Source organism: Pagrus major, chromosome 3 (genome assembly GCF_040436345.1).
Source record: "Pagrus major chromosome 3, Pma_NU_1.0".
Taxonomy (NCBI): domain Eukaryota; kingdom Metazoa; phylum Chordata; class Actinopteri; order Spariformes; family Sparidae; genus Pagrus; species Pagrus major.
This window is the reverse complement of record NC_133217.1, coordinates 405,522-432,129: the sequence shown is the minus strand read 5'-3', so window position 1 is coordinate 432,129 and position 26,608 is coordinate 405,522. Positions and strand designations below refer to the sequence as shown.

The window sequence follows — 26,608 nt, the reverse complement described above, 5'->3', positions numbered from 1 at the left end:
ATGATATTTTACAATCACAGACTGATTTTGTTGAGTGTGTTTGTGTCAAAGTCAGAGAGCCGTGTCTCTCTACAGTCAGAGGTTTTTGTACGACGGCTCAGTCAGTTTGTATCACTGTGGTGGACTTTTGGTGGAGGAACCAGACTGGATGTTAACTGTAAGTACTTTTGACTCCTTTAAGGACACAATTTTTATATTTCTTCTATTTAAATTTTATAGCTGTTGATCTCACTACAATATTTTGTGTGATGTTTGTAATTTGATATATTTGGAGTAATTCTTGAAGGCTTCAGTGTCGTTAACCAGACTGAAATCAACTCCACTCAAACTTTATTTTCAACTTTTAACATTCTGATAAATTTTATTGTGAAAAACTACTCGGCCTTAATGTGTATGAGCACAATGTTTTTAAAGTTTAAGTTTTAATATTCTGGCTGAAGAGCTCTGCCAGTAACTTGTGGGTCAGTGTCTCATGTGCAGAGGTATTACTCCATCCTAAAAGCCTTTTGATGCACTTTTTTATAAGAATTTTTTTGGGGTTGAAGAAGAAGTTCAGTAGTTAACAATGTTCATCTGAATATTTCATAAATGAAGTGTGATTGTTCAGTGATGATTCCTGCTTACATGAAGGCAACAAACACATCATCATCTGATTTGTGTTTAAGATTAAGTTAAAACAATAAAAGTCTCATAATCTTGATTTTTGTTTCAGCTGTCGACCCCTGAACCTTTTGTTTGTAATTAAAGAACATAATCTGTAATAAAAGTGTGCCGGTTTTAGCTTTTTATCTTTAGTACTGAAACCTGTCTGTCGTCATGGTTCAGCAGTGATGCCTGTCTGTTGCCATGGTTACTGAGCTCAGAGAGGGAAGTGAAACTTTTAAGATCAGTTTCATCCGATCTGAGAAAGACCAACAGAACCAGAGGCCTCCTCTGCTGCAGCCAACAGGACCAGTTCAGCTGACCTCATATGAATTTATTAATCTCTCTCTCTGCAGTGGGTCGAGTCGTCCCCGCCCTGACGGTGCTGCCCCCCTCCAGTGAGGAGCTGCAGCAGGGGAAGGCCACGCTCATGTGTCTGGCCAACAAGGGCTTCCCCTCAGACTGGAGTCTGTCCTGGAAGGTGGACGGCAGCAGCAGCAGCAGCAGCAGCAGCTGGGAGGAGAGCAGGAGCCCCGGGGTGCTGGAGAACGACGGCCGCTACAGCTGGAGCAGCACCCTGAGGCTCCCTGCAGACCAGTGGAGGAAGGTGGGCTCTGTGACCTGTGAGGCCACCCAGGGCTCCCAGACTCCAGTCACAGAGACACTGAGGAGAGACCAGTGTTCCCAGTCCTGACCTGACTCACTGGGACTCTGCTGCTGGTTTTACTCTGCTACTGCTCTCAGTCTGCACTCTGTAACTATCTCTCTCTTTCATCTGACATGTTTCAGCAGCAACATTTACCAGCTTGTTGCTGTGTCTCAATATTATTTCACTGTTTCCACATAATAAAGACGTGTTGATCAAAGAACTTGTCTTCATGTTTATTATTATCAAAGTGTCTGAATGATTTTACCTTCATGGTGTCAGTGACTGTATTAAATCCAGAGAAAAACTGAGCTGGAAAAAAAGTCTCATTTCCCTGTGATGGTTTTAAAACCAATGTGTGAGATCACATCATGTGCAGCCAAATACACTGAATATTAAAGGAGGTTGTGAACTCAGACAAAACTCATAATTATAATTTAATCAGGACAAACCAGTGATGGCAGTAGTAAAACTTCATAACTTGTTTTCATAATCAATAAAATACCTTCAGGACTATAAAAAACTTCTCTGTTGTAGCCGCTGCAGAATTGTCTGTAATAATACAAATTTATCAAAAACTCATGGGAGGAACATTTTAAGTAAAATCCTCCAATCATCTCTTATTACTGCTGTGAGATGATGTTAAAGACTCGTTGTTTTGAGTGTATCCAAAGGAAATGCATTACCATTTACGTAAACCGCGAAAAATGTTTTAAAATGTTTCCCAAATCTGGAAAAAACAGCATGATATCATCGACGTAGAGAGAAATAAAATGAGTGTGATCAACAAACTTAACCTACAAAATATTTATATGCTGCTTCTGCTAAAAACTTCAACCACAGAGACTAATGAAGGATGGAAAAAGCAATAAATAAAAGTGTTGCTGAATTTCATACTCCAGAAATGTTTTTGTTTTAATCATAATTCTTTTTTTGTTGTAATGCAAAACACTAAACATGACTAAAATGTCATATTGACATGATTAATAATTTTACAACTTGAATGAAATCAGGTGTTTTATAGATTCAGTTTTATTTTAACTAATGAGATTTGGGGTTTCTATGAAAAATGGTAGAAGATTAAAAACATATTCATAATTTTAGTGTCCACATGTTATTAAACTCTAGAGCTGAAATGTTTCAGCAGAGTTTAGCATCTACAGACAGAAGAATGTTTCAATCCCTGTTTTACTAAAAGTATAAAAAGCAGAACTTTGTGGATTAAATACAGTATATTTAGTGTTAAAATGTTCAAAGTGATTATTATTGAAGACATTTTTGTAGTGAAGCCTCTGTTGTTTAGTGTCAGTGCAGCTGTTGAGTCAGATCAGTTCCTCTCCAGCTGAGGGAGGTTTTTGTACGACGCTTTTTCACTGTGTGAACGGTGTGTCATAAGCATGCTGACAGTAGTAAACTCCTGAATCTTCAGCCTGAACTTCACTGATGGTCAGAGTGAAGTCAGTGCCATATCCACTTCCACTGAAACGACTTGAAACTCCAGACTGACGGGTTGTAGCATAATAAATCAGGAGTTTAGGAGCTTGTCCAGGTTTCTGAAGGTACCAGTTGAGGTAGCTAACAACAGTTGTACTGGTTGTACATCTGATCGAAACAGTCTGTCCTGCAGTAGACGACTGAGCTCCAGGAGACTGAGTCAGGATGATTTCTCCTGATGAACCTGGAAAACATGAAAAAGAGGAGAAGAGTTATTGAGACAAATCCAGTTTGGAGAAAGATGATCAACATCCAAACAGAAGAGGATCATTTCTTTAACATGGAGAACAGATGGAAGAAGGTCCATGCTGCTTGTTTCAGTGTTTCTCCATCATAGCAGAACATCACTGTGGTGAACCTGGTCGCATCCTGAAGCAAAGCTTTCAGCAGAGAGTCTCACCCTGAACAAGGAGCCCCAGGGTGGCCAGCAGTAGAACCAGTGACATCATCATTGTGCTGCCGGCGTGTCAGTGGCTCTGAAAGGCCTGGACAGCCACTGATCAACACTGGCCTCTTAACGGCCGGGAGCAGAGAGGCAGGACACATATGCAAACACAGAGTCAGTGTAGCTGTCCTCAACACATCAGCCTGTTTCCTCCTCACTGCTGAAGGCACTGACCTACAGATTTACATACTGACATGTAGAGGATACTGAGAACTTTAGGAGCAAAGTGATCCAGTGATTTGTGGACAGTTTGGTTCAGTCTGTCCAGTTTGGTAACTTGACCTTCTTTGACAATGATTGGTGACATTGATCACACTTTATTTTAGAGTAATGAGACATTATAAGTTTTACTTTTTGTCAAACTAGACCATTTTTATTTCCTACCTGTTAGACTGTTATCAGACTTTCTTAGAGATTTATTAGCGACACAGAAATTGTAGTGTAAAATAAAACCACTGTGACATTGATATAAAAGCAGGTTTGATACATTTGGGTGTTTGTAATGTGGAGATATCACCAAGTTAAACAGTGATGAGAGATGAGATTTTCCTCAGAAGATATGAATTTGTACATTTTAAAAACATACGGTCTGAAATTTGAGGGATGTCCAGGTTCTGTTTGGTCCGTCTCTGATCATGAAGTTTCTGATGCTGATCTGTGGCGTCATATTTTCTTTAAATGGATATAGTTGAGATGGCTTTTATTCAGTTTGAAGCTGAGGTCTAAGGTCATGACCAAGACTTTTCTCATTAACTGGCCCAGGTTGGCTCCTCTTGATGATTTGGTTAATCAGATGAGAACATGGGGTCTTATAATGGTTATATATGAATGTATGGTGAGAAGCTGTGATGGAGAAAGTCATTTGATTTCCCCCAAAGTCTTCTTTTGTTCCTGAATGTGTTTTGTTACGTTTTCATTAGTGGTTAAAGCAACATGGTGAAGTTTTAAATGTGTGTGTGTGTGTGTGTGTCCTCAGTGAAGTGTATCAGTCTCTGCAGTAGCTTCCAGCTGCAGCAGTCAGTTCAGTTTCTGAGGGAGGTTTTTGTACGACGCTTTTTCACTGTGGGAACACCCACTGACTGTTGACAGTGTTTATACCCTGACAGTAGTAAACTCCTGAATCTTCAGCCTGAACTCCACTGATGGTCAGCGTGAAGTCTTTAGATGATCCACTGCCTGTAAAACGACCTGGTGTCCCTGACATTCTCTCATTGGTGTAGCGAATTAGCAGTTTAGGAGTTTCTCCATCTTTCTGTTGGTACCAACCTAAACAGTAAGCGCTGCTACAGCTCCAGAACTCATGACTGGACCTACAGCTGATGGTGACGGAGCCTCCCAGAGCAGAGCTCACTGCTCCAGGCTGAGTCACTGTGACCTGACCTCTGGACTCTGAGGACACAGAGACAAAAACATAAAGCAGCGTCATGGTCTTGTCGGCTTCATTTCAGAGGGACGGATGTTCATAGAGGAGAAGAGTTTGATTCTCTGGACTTTACCTGTGAAGCAGCAGCAGAGGAGAGTCCAGATGAGGACGGAGGTCAAAGTCATGTTTTTGATGAGAAGGATTTCTGTGTCTTCTGTTGTCATGAAGGACAGCTGTCAGTCATCCAGTGTTCAACTCTCAGGACTATAAACTCTCCCAGAGCACTGGAGCATGCTGCTGCTGATGCAAAGTGGCTCTCTATGGAAATGCTCTGACTGACTCCAACAGGGACTTGGATCACTCTCGTCATGCTGCTGATCAATCAATCGATCAATTTATCAGAGTATTGATTAGAAAATATTTTAATACCAATTTTATTAATTTTGGCTTTATGGTTATCGAAAAGAAAGTGTTTTAAAATGTCGTCTGTCTAATTTAAATTTATTTAAGGAGAAAATTAAGTTTAATTTAAAAAATGAATATATATGAAATAAAAACATGTTTTCTGTAAATCTGTGTCTCTGTGTTTTTGTCACTTTTCATATCAGCTGATGATATTTCACAATCACAGACTGATTTTGTTGAGTGTGTTTGTGTCAAAGTCAGAGAGCCGTGTCTCTCTACAGTCAGAGGTTTTTGTACGACGGCTCAGTCAGTTTGTATCACTGTGGTGGACTTTTGGTGGAGGAACCAGACTGGAACTTGGAAGTAAGTCAAATATTTAAATGTTTTTATCATTTCAGTCGCAATTTTTCTTTTTCTCTTTAAATTTTAAGGAAAACAGTCTTTTCTCTGTATTTATGTTTCATTTTTGGACAAATAATTTTTTGCTAAGAGACAAAGTTCACTTCAGAAATAGAAATTAAAAAAACTCATTGAAGAATATGAAGATAGAAAATATGAAGCCAGAGGATGAATCATTATTTTAACTTTAATAGTAAATCTTGTAGGTTGAGTTCAGTCAGACAGAGTCAGAGCCGTGTCTCTCTACAGTCAGAGGTTTTTGTACGACGGCTCAGTCAGTTTGTATCACTGTGGTGGACTTTTGGTGGAGGAACCAGACTGGAACTTGGAAGTAAGTTTCTGCACAAATACTAAATAAAATACTGTAAAGTTACTTTTTAATTCCTATGTTTTGGATGTTTGAGGCAGATAAATATATCTTGTTTTAATTCTGACACTTTTAGTCTTCATGTTTTAATTCCCCTCCTTTATCATGGAGGCTAACTCAGAGCAGCTTTACTAAAAATGTCTTTACTCGTTCCTGTCAAACTGAAATTTAAACAGCTTGAAGTGTAGAAAAGATAAAACTGTTTCAAATGTTTGCCAAGATGAACTGTTTATTTTCCACCTCGATGATAACAGTATTAAAGAGGATTTTAAAGATCCACATGTAGAACATTTGACTGTAGTCGGTTCATCTTCTGTTTTTGTGTTTGTGTCTAAATATTTTAAAGTAACATATAGTTCAGGTTTTGGATGATTCTGATGAGAAAGTCTTTGCTCTTTTATTTCCAGTGTAGTTTGACATGTTTCAGGTCATATGAGGACTCTTTGTGTGCTGATATGCATGAGAGGCTTCTTAAAGGGAAGTGAAACCATGTGTGAGTGAGTGACTGGTGGAGCAGAAAAACCCTCTGACAGAAACTCCTTAAAGGACTAAATCATGTCTTACACAGTGAAGGTGTCCAGGTTGAGTTTGATTGACAGCTGTGTGGTCCCTGTCCTCTAAGCTGATTGGTGTCTCCTAGGTGATGTCCGTCCCACCCTGACGGTGCTGCCCCCCTCCAGTGAGGAGCTGCAGCAGGGGAAGGCCACGCTCATGTGTCTGGCCAACAAGGGCTTCCCCTCAGACTGGAGTCTGTCCTGGAAGGTGGACGGCAGCAGCAGCAGCAGCAGCAGCAGCTGGGAGGAGAGCAGGAGCCCCGGGGTGCTGGAGAACGACGGCCGCTACAGCTGGAGCAGCACCCTGAGGCTCCCTGCAGACCAGTGGAGGAAGGTGGGCTCTGTGACCTGTGAGGCCACCCAGGGCTCCCAGACTCCAGTCACAGAGACACTGAGGAGAGACCAGTGTTCCCAGTCCTGACCTGACTCACTGGGACTCTGCTGCTGGTTTTACTCTGCTACTGCTCTCAGTCTGCACTCTGTAACTATCTCTCTCTTTCATCTGACATGTTTCAGCAGCAATATTTACCAGCTTGTTGCTGCGTCTCAATATTATTTCACTGTTTCCACATAATAAAGACGTGTTGATCAAACAAGTTGTTTTCATGTTTATTATTATCAAAGTGTCTGAATGATTTTATCTTCATGGTGTCAGTGACTGTATTAAATCCAGAGAAAAACTGAGCTGGAAAAAAAGTCTCATTTCCCTGTGATGATTTTAAAACCAATGTGTGAGATCACATCATGTGCAGCCAAATACACTGAATATTAAAGGAGGTTGTAAACTCAGACAAAACTCATAATTATAATTTAATCAGTACAAACCAGTGATGGCAGTAGTATAACTTCATAACTTGTCTTCATAATCAATAAAATACCTTCAGGACTGTAAAAAACATCTCTGTTGTAGTTGCTGCAGAATTGTCTGTAAAAATAAAAAAATACACAAAACTAATGGGAGAACATTTTAATTAAAATCCTCCAATCATCTCTTATTACTGCTGTGAGATCATGTTAAAGACACATTGTTTTGAGTGTATCCAAAGGAAATGCATTACCCTTTAAGTAAACTTAGAAGAATTTGAAAAATATTTCCTAAATCTGAAAAAAAAACAGCATGATATCATCGACATAGAGAGAAATAAAATGAGTGTGATCAACAAACTTAACCCACAAAATATTTATATGCTGCTTCGACCACAGAGACTAATGAAGGATGGAAAAAGCAATAAATAAAAGTGTTGCTGAATTTCATACTCCAGAAATGTTTTTGTTTTAATCATAATTGTTTAAAAATGTTTTACTGTAATGCAAAACACTAAACATGACTAAAATGTCATGTTGACATGATTAATAATTTTACAACTTGAATGAAACCAGGTGTTTTATAGATTCAATTTCATAATTTAACTCGTGAGTTTTTGAGTTTCTATGAAAAATGGTAGAAGATTAAAAACATATTCATAATTTTAGTGTCCACATGTTATTAAACTCTAGAGCTGAAATGTTTCAGCAGAGTTTAGCATCTACAGACAGAAGAATGTTTCAATCCCTGTTTTACTAAAAGTATAAAAAGCAGAACTTTGTGGATTAAATACAGTATATTTAGTGTGAAAATGTTCAAAGTGATTATTATTGATGACATTTTTGTAGTGAACCCTCTGTTGTTTAGTGTCAGTGCAGCTGTTGAGTCAGATCAGTTCCTCTCCAGCTGAGGGAGGTTTTTGTACGACGCTTTTTCACTGTGTGAACGGTGTGTCATAAGCATGCTGACAGTAGTAAACTCCTGAATCTTCAGCCTGAACTTCACTGATGGTCAGAGTGAAGTCAGTGCCATATCCACTTCCACTGAAACGACTTGAAACTCCAGACTGACGGTTTGTAGCATAATAAATCAGGAGTTTAGGAGCTTGTCCAGGTTTCTGAAGGTACCAGTTGAGGTAGCTAACAACAGTTGTACTGGTTGTACATCTGATCGAAACAGTCTGTCCTGCAGTAGACGACTGATCTCCAGGAGACTGAGTTACGATGATTTCTCCTGATGAACCTGGAAAACATGAAAAAGAGGAGAAGAGTTATTGAGACAAATCCAGTTTGGAGAAAGATGATCAACATCCAAACAGAAGAGGACCATTTCTTTAACATGGAGAACAGATGGAAGAAGGTCCATGCTGCTTGTTTCAGTGTTTCTCCATCATAGCAGAACATCACTGTGGTGAACCTGGTCGCATCCTGAAGCAAAGCTTTCAGCAGAGAGTCTCACCCTGAACAAGGAGCCCCAGGGTGGCCAGCAGTAGAACCAGTGACATCATCATTGTGCTGCCGGCGTGTCAGTGGCTCTGAAAGGCCTGGACAGCCACTGATCAACACTGGCCTCTTAACGGCTGGGAGCAGAGAGGCAGGACACATATGCAAACACACAGAGTCAGTGAAGTGTAGCTGTCCTCAACACATCAGCCTGTTTCCTCCTCACTGCTGGACCACTCACTGTTTAAATCATCCTCATCTAGATCCACACAAACTTACACTGCATAGAAAATGATTCATTTATCTTGAAACATTTGATTGCAGCTTGATTTTTCTTTTCATATCAGGTGACTTTTTATTTAAACTGATTTTACTGTAAACGTTAAACCACAAGAAACTGATGGTTTTGTTCTGAATGAAACTTAGAACAGAGACACAGTTTTAGTTTTCATGCATGCTGTTCACTAGAGTGGACAGATATTTGGACAACTTGTCCACAATTACATCTGATGATTATCTTTGTGTCTGTTTGTCATTTATGAGATATGGCATCATAAATTTAAAATGTCGGAGGGAAGAGGAGATGCACCTCATATATAACTGTTGAATCTGTTTATTCTTCAAAAACATACAGATAAACAAATAAATTCAATAAGGTTTTAGAAAAATACTTTTATAAAGTAATATTTATTACGTTACATTTTTTTCTGTGACTGAAAATACATCTGGAAGAGTTCAGACACTTTTATCTTTAGGACTGAAACCTGTCTGCCGTCATGGTTCAGCAGTGATGCCTCTGTTGCCATGGTTACTGAGCTCAGAGACAGAAGTGAAACCAGTTTCAAGATCATTTTCATCCGATCTGAGAAAGACCGACAGAAGCAGCAGCCTCCTCTGCTGCAGCCATCGACTTCAATCAAACTCTATTAACTTCACTTTACTGCCACCCAGTGGTGACACTGGAGACTTCTGCCGAAACATGTGAGATCTACAAACTTTAAAACAGACTTGAAATAGTTTTTATGTGGTCAATCAGAGCTTCAGGTAAAATATTTAAACATCCCATATTTAAACAGGATGCTTGGCCTCCTGTCTTTCCAGGTGATAGCGGTCTGGCTGATTACGAATAACCAATAAGAGGGGGTAGGGCACTAGGCTCTCTCTCTCTCCCTCTGGCTGGCTGTGGTATTATGTTTGTTGATGGGTGCAGTAGTCTAGTTTTGATGGTTTGATAGTTTCAGCTAGGTTTAGTTGTTTCTTTGTGTTGGGGTAGAGTGTTAGCCCCCAGCTCTGACGGCCCTGGTGGGTTGATGCTGCCCCTTTGTTTGTTTGGCCGGCCCATCAGTTTGTTTGTTTGTTTCTGGGTTTCCCCCTTTGTTTGGTTGTTGTTCAGTTAATTAACTACAACTTGCTTGATGTTCTTATGTTAGACCTGTTGTAGGGTGTTGTAATATACATGTGGGGCCTGTCCTAACTAAATGAAGCTGGGTTCCTGTAGATGTTGGCTTAGTGGCAGTGAGTCTGTGTATCCTGTAGTTTGAATGTCAATTTGTTAGTAGCCAGTTGTACTGTGTGTTGCTCTTGTGGGGTTTGGGTAACTTTGTGGACACAGTTTTGTTGGTTATTTTGTAGTACTGCTTGTTGCAGTGTAGTACTTTTGTAACTGAAGTTGCAGTGAGTTGCTGTTTAAAGCAGCAGGGTTTTGTGCCGTAGGCTGTGAGTGTTACCTCTGATGAAGATGGAGTTTGAGTTGGCTGAGTTTGTTGAACCTTCTACTCGAGGTCAAGCTGCTGCAACGTCTGCAGATCTTGACGTGAGTAAAAACATCTGCTTAGTTCCTCCTTTTAATAAGGAGGATGTGGACAAATATTTCATATTGTTTAAGCAGGTGGCTTCTGCGCTTAAATGGTCAAGAAATTTGTGGGCGCTGTTGTTGCAGAGTGTCTTGACCGGTAAAATGCAGACGGTTTACTCTTTACTTCCGGTGGATGACAGTCTAGAGTTTGACACAGTAAAAGTTGCGGTGCTTAAAGTTTACCAGTTGGTACCAGAAGCTTACCGTCAAATGTTCAACAAGAACATCAGACTTACATGGAATTTGCTCGGGAGAAGGAGGCTGTGTTTGATCGCTGGTGCACAGCTGATGAAGTTTAAAAGCTGCCTCCCAGCGAGATGTGTTGATGTTGATGTTTCACGTGATGTGAATTTGGTTTGTGTGTCTTCATCAGTGGACCTTTAATGGTCAGATTGAGCTTCTTCACTGGACCTGTTCTCTTCATCTGAGGAAACTTTCAGGTTATTGATGTGGACTGAACATCATCTGTGTGTGTGTGTGTGTCAGGGATGGAAATTAGTGAATTGAATCAGTTTACCAGCCATTGTGGCACGTTCATTCCAGTCAGTTCTGATCCAATTAATCTTAATGATCGATATCTTGGTTAAGGCATAACAGTGCACTTTTCACAACCCTAGAGTTAGATCCGGTCAAATTATATGTTTCTGATTGGACCAAAGTGTCAGTTGGACTTCTAGCAAGCCTTCACTTGGACTCTTCACTGCTACTAATTATTACTCCGCGCTCCGGTCAGCCGAGCCGGCCGTATATATGTCTATGGAGCTGGCTACCTTGTTAACTGTGGCGTTACATCGCGGGAGTTAAGGAGAGTGTGAAGGAGAAAGGGGAGCCAAGCGAGGTAAAGGCCAAGAAGAGATTTTTAAATGAAAAATGGTGAAAGAGCAGAGAGTGGGGAACGCCGGTGTTGTCTTGTGTATGAGGAGGAAAGTCTGATGTACTGCTCGGTTTGTCGTCAACACGCATCGGACACTCAAAAATCGGTAAAAACAGTTTTATCGCTGGCACCAAAAACCTTAAACTGGAAGCCATGAAGGATCATGAATTATCCAAATGCCATATTCACGTCTTAAAAATTGGGGAAATCAGCGCCTGAAGACAGCCCAACCATGAAAACCCTCAACAGCCTGAAGACCGCACAGCTGGAAAGGATGGCACTATTATTTAGGAATGCCCACGCAATTGCTAAAAAAGGAAGGCCATTTAAGTTAAATAAACCTGATTTAACATGGTAGATCCTTTTGTATTGTTTTTCACATGCAGTTATAGTGCAACATTTGGAATTGGGACATTGAGGTTAATGGGTAATTGTTCTGTACTGTGGTAAGGACTTGGTGTTTGATAGCTGAACTTTGGTAACTTCTCTCCTTACTTTCAGCAGACTTTTCTATAACAATTTCCACTTCCTTTGTGTGGGTCCAGTGCAGTTGAACATATGAAATAAGTTGAAGTAGGCTTACTGTAAATTCCTGTAGTTGCAGGGAGATATTGATATAGATTTCTAACCATCTAACCTTCATTTTGAACCACTTTGTCTATTCAGACTTCATTTCGTGTTTTTTCACGACCGAGTAGATGACCCTTGGATAGTTTGTAATCATTCATTGGTATCACATAATTACTGAATAATCACCTCCGGTAACAAGTACTGATTGGGAAACACTATGTGCATGTCTTGTACAAGAAACATATGTTTCTAGGCATTGTGCTGTACACATCAACGCTTAGATATAAAAGTGGCTGGTAGATTTTAGAATTTACCAGCCACAGTGGCAGGTGGACAAAAAAGTCCATTTCCATCCCTGGTGTGTGTGTGTGTGTGTGTGTGTGTGTGTGTGTGTGTGTGTGTGTGTCCTCAGTGAAGTGTATCAGTCTCTGCAGTAGCTTCCAGCTGCAGCAGTCAGTTCAGTTTCTGAGGGAGGTTTTTGTACGACGCTTTTTCACTGTGGGAACACACGCTGACTGTTGACAGTGTTTATACCCTGACAGTAGTAAACTGCAGCGTCTTCAGCCTGAACTCCACTGATGGTCAGCGTGAAGTCTTTAGATGATCCACTGCCTGTAAAACGACCTGGTGTCCCTGACATTCTCTCATTGGTGTAGCGAATTAGCAGTTTAGGAGTTTCTCCATCTTTCTGTTGGTACCAGTGCAAACAGTAAGCGCTGCTACAGCCCCAAAACTCATGACTGGACCTACAGTTGATGGTGACGGAGCCTCCCAGAGCAGAGCTCACTGCTCCAGGCTGAGTCACTGTGACCTGACCTCTGGACTCTGAGGACACAGAGACAGAAACATAAAGCAGCGTCATGGTTCTGTCGGCTTCATTTCAGAGGGACGGATGTTCATGGAGGAGAGGAGTTTGATTCTCTGGACTTTACCTGTGAAGCAGCAGCAGAGGAGAGTCCAGATGAGGATGGAGGTCAAAGTCATGTTTTTGATGAGGAGGATTTCTGTGTCTTCTGTTGTCATGAAGGACAGCTGTCAGTCATCCAGTGTTCAACTCTCAGGACTATAAACTCTCCCAGAGCACTGGAGCATGCTGCTGCTGATGCAAAGTGGCTCTCTATGGAAATGCTCTGACTGACTCCAACAGGGACTTGGATCACTCTCATCATGCTGCTGATCAATCAATCAATCAATTTATCAGAGTATTGATTAGAAAATATTTTAATACCAATTTTACATAATTTTGGCTTCATGGTTATCAGAAAAATTGTGTTTAAAATGTTGCCTGTCTAATTTAAATTCATTTAAAGAGAAAATTAAGTTTAATTTAAAAATGAATATATATGAAATAAAAACATGTTTTCTGTAAATCTGTGTCTGTGCTTTTGTCACTTTTCACATTAGCTGATGATATTTTACAATCACAGACTGATTTTGTTGAGTGTGTTTGTGTCAAAGTCAGAGAGCCGTGTCTCTCTACAGTCAGAGGTTTTTGTACGACGGCTCAGTCAGTTTGTATCACTTTGGTGGACTTTTGGTGGAGGAACCAGACTGGATGTTAACTGTAAGTACTTTTGACTCCTTTAAGAACACAAATTTTATATTTCTTCTATTTAAATTTTATAGCTGTCGATCTCACTACAATATTTTGTGTGATGTTTGTAATTTAATATATATTTGGAGTAATTCTTGAAGGCTCCAGTGTCGTTAACCAGACTGAAATCAACTCCACTCAAACTTTATTTTCAACTTTTAACATTCTGATAAATTTTATTGTGAAAAACTACTCGGCCTTAATGTGTATGAGCACAATGTTTTTAAAGTTTAAGTTTTAATATTCTGGCTGAAGAGCTCTGCCAGTAACTTGTGGGTCAGTGTCTCATGTGCAGAGGTATTACTCCATCCTAAAAGCCTTTTGATGCATTTTTTTATGAGAATTTTTTTGGGGTTGAAGAAGAAGTTCAGTAGTTAACAATGTTCATCTGAATATTTCATAAATGAAGTCTGATTGTTCAGTGATGATTCCTGCTTACATGAAGGCAACAAACACATCATCATCTGATTTGTGTTTAAGATTAAGTTAAAACAATAAAAGTCTCATAATCTTGATTTTTATTTCACCTGCCGACCCCTGAACCTTTTGTTTGTAATTAAAGAACATAATCTGTAATAAAAGTGTGCCGGTTTTAGCTTTTTATCTTTAGTACTGAAACCTGTCTGTCGTCATGGTTCAGCAGTGATGCCTGTCTGTTGCCATGGTTACTGAGCTCAGAGAGGGAAGTGAAACTTTTAAGATCAGTTTCATCCGATCTGAGGAAGACCAACAGAACCAGAGGCCTCCTCTGCTGCAGCCAACAGGACCAGTTCAGCTGACCTCATATAAACTTTATTAATCTCTCTCTCTGCAGTGGGTCGAGTCGTCCCCACCCTGACGGTGCTGCCCCCCTCCAGTGAGGAGCTGCAGCAGGGGAAGGCCACGCTCATGTGTCTGGCCAACAAGGGCTTCCCCTCAGACTGGAGTCTGTCCTGGAAGGTGGACGGCAGCAGCAGCAGCAGCAGCAGCAGCAGCAGCAGCAGCTGGGAGGAGAGCAGGAGCCCCGGGGTGCTGGAGAACGACGGCCACTACAGCTGGAGCAGCACCCTGAGGCTCCCTGCAGACCAGTGGAGGAAGGTGGGCTCTGTGACCTGTGAGGCCACCCAGGGCTCCCAGACTCCAGTCACAGAGACACTGAGGAGAGACCAGTGTTCCCAGTCCTGACCTGACTCACTGGGACTCTGCTGCTGGTTTTACTCTGCTACTGCTCTCAGTCTGCACTCTGTAACTATCTCTCTCTTTCATCTGACATGTTTCAGCAGCAATATTTACCAGCTTGTTGCTGTGTCTCAATATTATTTCACTGTTTCCACATAATAAAGACGTGTTGATCAAAGAACTTGTCTTCATGTTTATTATTATCAAAGTGTCTGAATGATTTTATCTTCATGGTGTCAGTGACGGTATTAAATCCAGAGAAAAACTGAGCTGGAAAAAAAAGTCTCATTTCCCTGTGATGGTTTTAAAACCAATGTGTGAGATCACATCATGTGCAGCCAAAAACACTGAATATTAAAGGAGGTTGTGAACTCAGACAAAAGTCATAATTATAATTTAATCAGGACAAACCAGTGATGGCAGTAATAAAACTTCATAACTTGTTTTCATAATCAATAAAATACCTTCAGGACTGTAAAAAACATCTCTGTTGTAGCCGCTGCAGAATTGTCTGTAATAATACAAATTTATCAAAAACTCATGGGAGGAACATTTTAAGTAAAATCCTCCAATCATCTCTTATTACTGCTGTGAGATGATGTTAAAGACTCGTTGTTTTGAGTGTATCCAAAGGAAATGCATTACCATTTACGTAAACCGCGAAAAATGTTTTAAAATGTTTCCCAAATCTGGAAAAAACAGCATGATATCATCGACGTAGAGAGAAATAAAATGAGTGTGATCAACAAACTTAACCTACAAAATATTTATATGCTGCTTCTGCTAAAAACTTCAACCACAGAGACTAATGAAGGATGGAAAAAGCAATAAATAAAAGTGTTGCTGAATTTCATACTCCAGAAATGTTTTGTTTTAATCATAATTCTTTTTTTGTTGTAATGCAAAACACAAAACATGAGTAAAATGTCATATTGACATTATTAATAATTTACAACTTGAATGAAACCAGGTGTTTTATAGATTCAGTTTTATTTTAACTCATGAGATTTGGGGTTTCTATGAAAAATGGTAGAAGATTAAAAACATATTCATAATTTTAGTGTCCACATGTTATTAAACTCTAGAGCTGAAATGTTTCAGCAGAGGTTAGCATCTACAGACAGAAGAATGTTTCAATCCCTGTTTTACTAAAAGTATAAAAAAGTAGAACTTTGTGGATTAAATACAGTATATTTAGTGTTAAAATGTTCAAAGTGATTATTATTGATGACATTTTTGTAGTGAACCCTCTGTTGTTTAGTGTCAGTGCAGCTGTTGAGTCAGATCAGTTCCTCTCCAGCTGAGGGAGGTTTTTGTACGACGCTTTTTCACTGTGTGAACACATACTGACTGTTGATGTAATGATAACTCTGACAGTAGTAAACTCCTGAATCTTCAGCCTGAACTCCACTGATGGTCAGAGTGTAGTCAGTGCCAGATCCACTCCCAGTGAAACGACTTGAAACTCCAGACTGACGGGATTGAGCATTATAAATCAGGAGTTTAGGAGCTTGTCCAGGTTTCTGAAGGTACCAGTGGAGGTTGTCATAAACACTTGTACTGGTTGTACATCTGATAGAAACAGTCTGTCCTGCAGTAGACGACTGAGCTCCAGGAGACTGAGTCAAGATGATTTCTCCTGATGAACCTGGAAAACATGAAAAAGAGGAGAAGAGTTATTGAGACAAATCCAGTTTGGAGAAAGATGATCAACATCCAAACAGAAGAGGATCATTTCTTTAACATGGAGAACAGATGGAAGAAGGTCCATGCTGCGTGTTTCAGTGTTTCTCCATCATAGCAGAACATCACTGTGGTGAACCTGGTCGCATCCTGAAGCAAAGCTTTCAGCAGAGAGTCTCACCCTGAACAAGGAGCCCCAGGGTGGCCAGCAGTAGAACCAGTGACATCATCATTGTGCTGCCGGTGTGTCAGTGGCTCTGAAAGGCCTGGACAGCCACTGATCAACACTGGCCTCTTAACGGCTGGGAGCAGAGAGGCAGGACACATATGCAAACACACAGAGTCAGTGAAGTGTAGCTGTCCTCAACACATCAGCCTGTTTCCTCCTCACTGCTGAAGGCACTGACCTACAGATTTACATACTGACATGTAGAGGATACTGAGAACTTTAGGAGCAAAGTGATCCAGTGATTTGTGGACAGTTTGGTTCAGTCTGTCCAGTTTGGTAACTTGACCTTCTTTGACGATGATTGGTGACATTGATCACACTTTATTTTAGAGTAATGAGACATTATAAGTTGTACTTTTTGTCAAACTTTTGTCAAACTAGACACAAACTAGGGTCTTATAATGATTATATATGAATGTATGGTGAGAAGTTGTGATGGAGAAAGTCATTTGATTTCCCCCAAAGTCTTCTTTTGATACTGAATTTGTTTTGTTACGTTTTCATTAGTGGTTGAAGGATCATGGTGAAGTTTTAAAAAGTTCAACACGTTGATGAAATTGTGCCGGCACTGACTGAGCTGAAAGTGGGCATTACATCTGAGGTCAGAGGAGAGAGAGCGGCAGGCCTGACTGACAGATGTCAAGAGGCAGGTTATAAGTTTTCTATTTTTACATTTCAAGGTCCGAGCCTTCAGGTGCCCAGTTTAGCAAATGGAGAAAAGAGGAGGTGGAAAAGAAATCCCAATATAGAGGTGTGTCATCTTTTATATCATTAAAAACAATACACTGTTGTACAAAGACGTTTCATTTTTACCATTTAGCTGACATTAAAAAAGAGCAAAACTAGCTGATGTTAGCTGCTAAGGATGTTTCTGAATCATCTGAATGTTAAGCCTGTTAGCTTATTTGGCTAACTGTTGCTGCTGTCTAGTTAACTGCTGCTGGTCAGCGTTCCTCCTTCTACCTACAGTGTTTGACATTGTGCTGAAATTCACTGACCACTTTGGACAAATAATTAGCCATATTGTTGGGCATGTGTAACTATTTAATTGTAATGCAACCTCTTTTATTTTACTAATGCATAATCACATCAATCACAAGTAGGTAATAATGTGTCATGTTGGCCCACTGGTGTAAGTAGTAGTGTGCAGGCTGCAGCAGCTGTTTGTCCTTCTCTGTCTGCTGCAGCTACATGTGTCTGCTTGTACAGTAATAATCAGGCTGATCTACTCCGTAACTGTCCAGATGCACTCAGGACATTTTTGCAGAAGCCTCCTACAGCTGCTGGAGAAGAGCCCTGTACTCTGCCATCTACACCGCTCTCTGAAGCATGTGAGTTCAGAAAATGGTCTGATACACTGCTGTGTTATTATTATTGTTTGTATTATTACTGAATGTTACAGTTAAACCTTGTTACTAATTAAATGAAGGTCTTAGTCAAAACAGATGAAGCTCATTAGTACAGTGCCGACTTTATATGAAGTAGAATGACACAACAGACTCAATGCAGTGGTGTAACAGTATGGATGTGCTGTATGTTTAACAGTAGCTCAGGTCAGGCAACAAGCAGCAGCAGCAGAACATCCAGAGAAACGCAGCCTGGAGCAGGAGAGTTGTGTTAATTGTATGTTTCTGTGTCTAGTTTTATTCAGTGTTGTTGTTTGAGAAGTCATTAAAATGTTGATGATGTTTCTGATGGCTGTTGTCCATATATTGTGGTGACAGGCTTTAGGGGTGTGTGTGTGTTTGTGTGTGTGTGTGTGTGTCCTCAGTGAAGTGTATCAGTCTCTGCAGTAGCTTCCAGCTGCAGCAGTCAGTTCAGTTTCTGAGGGAGGTTTTTGTACGACTCGTTTTCACTGTGTGATCACAGCTTGACTGTTAATCGAATGATGACTCTGACAGTAGTAAACTCCTGAATCTTCAGCCTGAACTCCACTGATGGTCAGAGTGAAGTCAACTCCATTCCCTGCTCCACTTCCACTGAATCTGGAGGAGATTCCAGAAAATCTTGCTGTTGTTATGTAGATGAGACCTTTAGGAACTTCTCCAGGTTTCTGATGGTACCAGGCCAGGTAGTATTGAGAGCCAGAGTACTGAGTAACTTGTCTGCTGGCCTTACAGTCAATAGAAACAGTTTGACCGAGCTGCAGTGATTTGGCTGCTGGCTGAGTCAAGACAACATTTTGTCCAACAGAGCCTGAGGAGAGAGAAGAAACACCGGACATGAGATGGTGAGGTGAAACTCAGCTACACTCCAGATGATTTTCACAGGACAGAAAAATGATGTTCTCACCCTGAGTGAAGCAGAGGAGAGTCCAGATGAGGACGGAGCTCAAAGTCATGTTTTTGATGAGGAGGATTTCTGTGTCTTCTGTTGTCATGAAGGACAGCTGTCAGTCATCCAGTGTTCAACTCTCAGGACTATAAACTCTCCCAGAGCACTGGAGCATGCTGCTGCTGATGCAAAGTGGCTCTCTATGGAAATGCTCTGACTGACTCCAACAGGGACTTGGATCACTCTCATCATGCTGCTGATCAATCAATCAATCAATTTATCAGAGTATTGATTAGAAAATATTTTAATACCAATTTTATATAATTTTGGCTTCATGGTTACTGAAAAAAATTGTGTTTTAAAATGTTGTCTGTCGAATTTAAATTCATTTAAAGAGAAAATGAAGTTTCATTTAAAAATGAATATATATGAAATAAAAACATGTTTTCTGTAAATCTGTGTCTCTGTGTTTTTGTCACTTTTCATATCAGCTGATGATATTTTACAATCACAGACTGATTTTGTTGAGTGTGTTTGTGTCAAAGTCAGAGAGCCGTGTCTCTCTACAGTCAGAGGTTTTTGTACGACGGCTCAGTCAGTTTGTATCACTGTGGTGGACTTTGGGTGGAGGAACCAGACTGGAACTTGGAAGTAAGTCAAATATTTAAATGTTTTTATTATTTCAGTGGCAATTTTTCTTTTTCTCTTCAAATTTTAAGGAAAACAGTCTCTTCTCTGTGTTTATGTTTCATTTTTGCACAAATAATTTTTTGCTAATAGACAAAGTTCACTTCAGAAATAGAAATTCAAAACTCATTGAAGAATATGAAGATAGAAAACATGAAGCCAGAAGATGAAACATTATTTTAACTTTAATAGTAAATCTTGTAGGTTGAGTTCAGTCAGACAGAGTCAGAGCCGTGTCTCTCTACAGTCAGAGGTTTTTGTACGACGGCTCAGTCAGTTTGTATCACTGTGGTTGACTTTTGGTGGAGGAACCAGACTGGAACTTGGAAGTAAGTTTCTGCACAAATATTAAATAAAATACTGTAAAGTTACTTCTTAATTTCTATTTTTTGGATGTTTGAGGCAGATAAATATATCTTGTTTTAATTCTGACACTTTTAGTCTTCATGTTTTAATTCTCCTCCTTTATCATGGAGGCTAACTCAGAGCAGCTTTACTAAACATTTCTTTACTCGTTCCTGTCAAACTGAAATTTAAACAGCTTGAAGTGTAGAAAAGATAAAACTGTTTCAAATGTTTTCCAAGATGAATTGTTTATTGTCCACCTCAATGATGACAGTGTTAAAGAGGATTTTAAAAATCCACATGTAGAACATTTGATTGTAGTCGGTTCATCTTCTGTTTTTGTGTTTGTGTCCGCTAAATATTTTAAAGTAACATATAGTTCAGGTTTTGGATGATTCTGATGAGAAAGTCTTTGCTCTTTTATTTCCAGTGTAGTTTGACATGTTTCAGGTCATATGAGGACTCTTTGTGTGCTGATATGCATTAGAGGTTTCTTAAAGGGAAGTGAAACCATGTGTGAGTGAGTGACTGGTGGAGCAGAAAAACCCTCTGACAGAAACTCCTTAAAGGACTAAATCATGTCTCACACAGTGAAGGTGTCCAGGTTGAGTTTGATTGACAGCTGTGCGGTCCCTGTCCTCTAAGCTGATTGGTGTCTCCTAGGTGATGTCCGTCCCGCCCTGACGGTGCTGCCCCCCTCCAGTGAGGAGCTGCAGCAGGGGAAGGCCACGCTCATGTGTCTGGCCAACAAGGGCTTCCCCTCAGACTGGAGTCTGTCCTGGAAGGTGGACGGCAGCAGCAGCAGCAGCAGCAGCAGCTGGGAGGAGAGCAGGAGCCCCGGGGTGCTGGAGAACGACGGCCGCTACAGCTGGAGCAGCACCCTGAGGCTCCCTGCAGACCAGTGGAGGAAGGTGGGCTCTGTGACCTGTGAGGCCACCCAGGGCTCCCAGACTCCAGTCACAGAGACACTGAGGAGAGACCAGTGTTCCCAGTCCTGACCTGACTCACTGGGACTCTGCTGCTGGTTTTACTCTGCTACTGCTCTCAGTCTGCACTCTGTAACTATCTCTCTCTTTCATCTGACATGTTTCAGCAGCAACATTTACCAGCTTGTTGCTGTGTCTCAATATTATTTCACTGTTTCCACATAATAAAGACGTGTTGATCAAAGAACTTGTCTACATGTTTATTATTATCAAAGTGTCTGAATGATTTTATCTTCATGGTGTCAGTGACTGTATTTAATCCAGAGAAAAACTCAGCTGGAAAAAAAGTCTCATTTCCCTGTGATGATTTTAAAACCAATGTGTGAGATCACATCATGTGCAGCCAAATACACTGAACATTAAAGGAGGTTGTAAACTCAGACAAAACTCATAATTATAATTTAATCAGTACAAACCAGTGATGGCAGTAGTAAAACTTCATAACTTGTTTTCATAATCAATAAAATACCTTCAGGACTGTGAAAAACATCTCTGTTGTAGCCGCTGCAGAATTGTCCCTAATAATACAAATATATCAAAAATTAATGGGAGGAACATTTTAATTAAAATCCTCCAATCATCTCTTATTACTGCTGTGAGATGATGATAAATACATCTTGTTTTGAGTGTATCCAAAGGAAATGCATTACCCTTTAAGTAAACCTCGAAAAATTTGAAAAATATTTCCTACATCTGAAAAAAACAGCATGATATCATCGACATAGAGATAAATAAAATAAGTGTGATCAACAAACCCTAACCAAAATATTTATATGCTGCTTCAACCACAGAGACTAATGAAGGATGGGAAAAAGCAACAAATAAAAGTGTTGCTGAATTCCATACTCCAGAAATGTTTTTGTTTTAATCATAATTCTCTTTTTCTGTTGTAATGCAAAACACAAAACATGACTAAAATGTCATATTGACATGACTAATAATTTTACAACTTGAATGAAACCAGGTGTTTTATAGATTCAATTTCATAATTTAATTAATGAGTTTTTTGGTTTCTATGAAAAATAGTAGAAGATTAAAAACATATTCATAATTTTAGTGTCCACATGTTATTAAACTCTAGAGCTGAAATGTTTCAGCAGAGGTTAGCATCTACAGACAGAAGAATGTTTCAATCCCTGTTTTACTAAAAGTATAAAAAGCAGAACTTTGTGGATTAAATACAGTATATTTAGTGTTAAAATGTTCAAAGTGATTATTATTGATGACATTTTTGTAGTGAAGCCTCTGTTGTTTAGTGTCAGTGCAGCTGTTGAGTCAGATCAGTTCCTCTCAAGCTGAGGGAGGTTTTTGTACGACGCTTTTTCACTGTGTGAACGGGAAGCTTTGACTCTGCTGACAGTAGTAAACTCCTGAATCTTCAGCCTGAACTCCACTGATGGTCAGAGTGAAGTCAGTGCGAGATCCACTTCCACTGAAACGACTTGAAACTCCAGACTGACGGGTTGTAGCATAATAAATCAGGAGTTTAGGAGCTTGTCCAGGTTTCTGAAGGTACCAGTTGAGGTTGGTATAAACATTTGCACTGGTTGTACATCTGATAGAAACAGTCTGTCCTGCAGTAGACGACTGAGCTCCAGGAGACTGAGTTACGATGATTTCTCCTGATGAACCTGGAAAACATGAAAAAGAGGAGAAGAGTTATTGAGACAAATCCAGTTTGGAGAAAGATGATCAACATCCAAACAGAAGAGGATCATTTCTTTAACATGGAGAACAGATGGAAGAAGGTCCATGCTGCTTGTTTCAGTGTTTCTCCATCATAGCAGAACATCACTGTGGTGAACCTGGTCGCATCCTGAAGCAAAGCTTTCAGCAGAGAGTCTCACCCTGAACAAGGAGCCCCAGGGTGGCCAGCAGTAGAACCAGTGACATCATCATTGTGCTGCCGGCGTGTCAGTGGCTCTGAAAGGCCTGGACAGCCACTGATCAACACTGGCCTCTTAACGGCTGGGAGCAGAGAGGCAGGACACATATGCAAACACACAGAGTCAGTGAAGTGTAGCTGTCCTCAACACATCAGCCTGTTTCCTCCTCGCTGCTGAAGGCGCTGACCTACAGATTTACATACTGACATGTAGAGGATACTGAGAACTTTAGGAGTAAAGTGATCCAGTGATTTGTGGACAGTTTGGTTCAGTCTGTCCAGTTTGGTAACTTGACCTTCTTTGACAATGATTAGTGACATTGGTCACACTTTATTTTAGAGTAATGAGACATTATAAGTTGTACATTTTGTCAAACTAGACCATTTTTATTTCCTACCTGTTAGACTGTTATCAGACTTTCTTACAGATTTATTAGCGACACAGAAATTGTACTGCAAAATAAAACCACTGTGACATTGATATAAAAGCAGGTTTGATACATTTGGGTGTTTGTAATGTGGAGATATCACCAAGTTAAACAGTGATGAGAGATGAGATTTTCCTCAGAAGATATGAATTTGTACATTTTAAAAATATACTGTCTGAAAATTGAGGGATGTCCAGGTTCTGTTTGGTCCGTCTCTGATCATGAAGTTTCTGATGCTGATCTGTGGCGTCATATTTTCTTTAAATGGATATAGTTGAGATGGCTTTTATTCAGTTTGAAGCTGAGGTCAAAGATCATGACCAAGACTTTTCTCATTAACTGGCCCAGGTTGGCTCCTCTTGATGATTTGGTTAATCAGATGAGAACATGGGGTCTTATAATGGTTATATATGAATGTATGGTGAGAAGCTGTGATGGAGAAAGTCATTTGATTTCCCCCAAAGTCTTCTTTTGTTCCTGAATGTGTTTTGTTACGTTTTCATTAGTGGTTAAAGGATCATGGTGAAGTTTTAAATGTGTGTGTGTGTACGTGTGTGTGTGTGTGTGTGTGTGTGTGTGTGTGTGTGTGTGTGTGTGTGTGTGTGTGTGTGTGTGTGTCCTCAGTGAAGTGTATCAGTTTCTGCAGTAGCTTCCAGCTGCAGCAGTCAGTTCAGTTTCTGAGGGAGGTTTTTGTACGACGCTTTTTCACTGTGTGAACACCCTCTGACTGTTGAGCCAATAATGACTCTGACAGTAGTAAACTCCTGAATCTTCAGCCTGAAGTCCACTGATGGTCAGAGTGAAGTCTGTTGATGATCCACTGCCTGTAAAACGACCTGGTGTCCCTGACATTCTCTCATTGGTTCTGCGAATAAGCAGTTTAGGAGTTTCTCCATCTTTCTGTTGGTACCAGCTTAAACAGTAAACGCTGTTACAAGGATAAGAAACCACTTGACTGGACCTACAGCTGATGGTGACGGAGCCTCCCAGAGCAGAGCTCACTGCTCCAGGCTGAGTCACTGTGACCTGACCTCTGGACTCTGAGACACAGAGACAGAAACATAAAGCAGCGTCATGGTTCTGTCGGCTTCATTTCAGAGGGACGGATGCTCATGGAGGAGAGGAGTTTGATTCTCTGGACTTTACCTGTGAAGCAGCAGCAGAGGAGAGTCCAGATGAGGACGGAGGTCAAAGTCATGTTTTTGATGAGGAGGATTTCTGTGTCTTCTGTTGTCATGAAGGACAGCTGTCAGTCATCCAGTGTTCAACTCTCAGGACTATAAACTCTCCCAGAGCACTGGAGCATGCTGCTGCTGATGCAAAGTGGCTCTCTATGGAAATGCTCTGACTGACTCCAACAGGGACTTGGATCACTCTCATCATGCTGCTGATCAATCAATCGATCAATTTATCAGAGTATTGATTAGAAAATATTTTAATACCAATTTTATATAATTTTGGCTTCATGCTTATCAGAAAAATTGTGTTTTAAAATGTAGTCTGTCTAATTTAAATTCACTTGAAGAGAAAATTAAGTTTCATTTAAAAATGAATATATATGAAATAAAAACATGTTTTCTGTAAATCTGTGTCTCTGTGTTTTTGTCACTTTTCATATCAGCTGATGATATTTTACAATCACAGACTGATTTTGTTGAGTGTGTTTGTGTCAAAGTCAGAGAGCCGTGTCTCTCTACAGTCAGAGGTTTTTGTACGACGGCTCAGTCAGTTTGTATCACTGTGGTACACGTTCGGTGGAGGAACCAGACTGGAACTTGGAAGTAAGTCAAATATTTAAATGTTTTTATTATTTCAGTCACGATTTTTTCATTTTGTCGTCAAATTTTAAGGAAAACAGTCTCTTCTCTGTATTTATGTTTAATTTTTGCACAAATAATTTTTTGCTAAGAGACAAAGTTCACTTCAGAAATATAAAATTCAAAAACTCATTGAAGAATATGAAGATAGAAAATATGAAGCCAGAAGATGAATCATTATTTTAAACTTTAATAGTAAATCTTGTAGGTTGAGTTCAGTCAGACAGAGTCAGAGCCGTGTCTCTCTACAGTCAGAGGTTTTTGTACGACGGCTCAGTCAGTTTGTATCACTGTGGTTGACTTTTGGTGGAGGAACCAGACTGGAACTTGGAAGTAAGTTTCTGCACAAATACTAAATATAATACTGTAAAGTTACTTTTTAATTCCTATTTTTTGGATGTTTGAGGCAGATAAATATATCTTGTTTTAATTCTGACACTTTTAGTCTTCATGTTTTAATTCTCCTCCTTTATCATGGAGGCTAACTCAGAGCAGCTTTACTAAACATTTCTTTACTCGTTCCTGTCAAACTGAAATTTAAACAGCTTGAAGTGTAGAAAAGATAAAACTGTTTCAAATGTTTTCCAAGATGAATTGTTTATTGTCCACCTCAATGATGACAGTGTTAAAGAGGATTTTAAAAATCCACATGTAGAACATTTGATTGTAGTCGGTTCATCTTCTGTTTTTGTGTTTGTGTCCGCTAAATATTTTAAAGTAACATATAGTTCAGGTTTTGGATGATTCTGATGAGAAAGTCTTTGCTCTTTTATTTCCAGTGTAGTTTGACATGTTTCAGGTCATATGAGGACTCTTTGTGTGCTGATATGCATTAGAGGTTTCTTAAAGGGAAGTGAAACCATGTGTGAGTGAGTGACTGGTGGAGCAGAAAAACCCTCTGACAGAAACTCCTTAAAGGACTAAATCATGTCTCACACAGTGAAGGTGTCCAGGTTGAGTTTGATTGACAGCTGTGCGGTCCCTGTCCTCTAAGCTGATTGGTGTCTCCTAGGTGATGTCCGTCCCGCCCTGACGGTGCTGCCCCCCTCCATTGAGGAGCTGCATCAGGGGAAGGCCACGCTCATGTGTCTGGCCAACAAGGGCTTCCCCTCAGACTGGAGTCTGTCCTGGAAGGTGGACGGCAGCAGCAGCAGCAGCAGCAGCAGCTGGGAGGAGAGCAGGAGCCCCGGGGTGCTGGAGAACGACGGCCGCTACAGCTGGAGCAGCACCCTGAGGCTCCCTGCAGACCAGTGGAGGAAGGTGGGCTCTGTGACCTGTGAGGCCACCCAGGGCTCCCAGACTCCAGTCACAGAGACACTGAGGAGAGACCAGTGTTCCCAGTCCTGACCTGACTCACTGGGACTCTGCTGCTGGTTTTACTCTGCTACTGCTCTCAGTCTGCACTCTGTAACTATCTCTCTCTTTCATCTGACATGTTTCAGCAGCAATATTTACCAGCTTGTTGCTGTGTCTAATATTATTTCACTGTTTCCACATAATAAAGACGTGTTGATCAAACAAGTTGTCTTCATGTTTATTATTATCAAAGTGTCTGAATGATTTTATCTTCATGGTGTCAGTGACTGTATTAAATCCAGAGAAAAACTGAGCTGGAAAAAAAGTCTCATTTCCCTGTGATGATTTTAAAACCAATGTGTGAG

The 26,608-nt window shown here is 40.3% G+C and overlaps 8 gene segments (V, D, J or C); 5 read left to right on the top strand and 3 right to left on the bottom strand.

The window, feature by feature from the left end:
• Positions 1-1,511, top strand: LOC140994085 (Ig kappa-b4 chain C region-like). The segment is given in 2 exon segments: positions 1-157; positions 999-1,511. Coding segments are annotated over 2 exon segments (495 nt in total).
• Positions 1,512-2,350: 839 nt separating this feature from the next.
• LOC140993593 (immunoglobulin kappa variable 4-1-like) lies at positions 2,351-4,792 on the bottom strand. The segment is given in 4 exon segments: positions 2,351-2,863; positions 3,982-3,994; positions 4,515-4,616; positions 4,724-4,792. Coding segments are annotated over 4 exon segments (372 nt in total).
• A 1,615-nt stretch (positions 4,793-6,407) lies between these two features.
• LOC140993591 (Ig kappa-b4 chain C region-like) lies at positions 6,408-6,911 on the top strand. The segment is given in 1 exon segment: positions 6,408-6,911. A coding segment is annotated over 1 exon segment (264 nt).
• A 7,371-nt stretch (positions 6,912-14,282) lies between these two features.
• Positions 14,283-14,794, top strand: LOC140993587 (Ig kappa-b4 chain C region-like). The segment is given in 1 exon segment: positions 14,283-14,794. A coding segment is annotated over 1 exon segment (276 nt).
• A 1,147-nt stretch (positions 14,795-15,941) lies between these two features.
• On the bottom strand, positions 15,942-24,513 carry LOC140994084 (Ig kappa chain V region K-25-like). The segment is given in 3 exon segments: positions 15,942-16,199; positions 24,109-24,170; positions 24,480-24,513. Coding segments are annotated over 3 exon segments (354 nt in total).
• LOC140993590 (Ig kappa-b4 chain C region-like) lies at positions 19,787-21,004 on the top strand. The segment is given in 2 exon segments: positions 19,787-19,815; positions 20,495-21,004. A coding segment is annotated over 1 exon segment (264 nt).
• Positions 21,882-22,793, bottom strand: LOC140993584 (immunoglobulin kappa variable 1-39-like). The segment is given in 2 exon segments: positions 21,882-22,448; positions 22,665-22,793. Coding segments are annotated over 2 exon segments (360 nt in total).
• A 241-nt stretch (positions 24,514-24,754) lies between the features above and the next one.
• Positions 24,755-26,409, top strand: LOC140994083 (Ig kappa-b4 chain C region-like). The segment is given in 2 exon segments: positions 24,755-24,911; positions 25,960-26,409. Coding segments are annotated over 2 exon segments (492 nt in total).
• Positions 26,410-26,608: the final 199 nt, after the last annotated feature.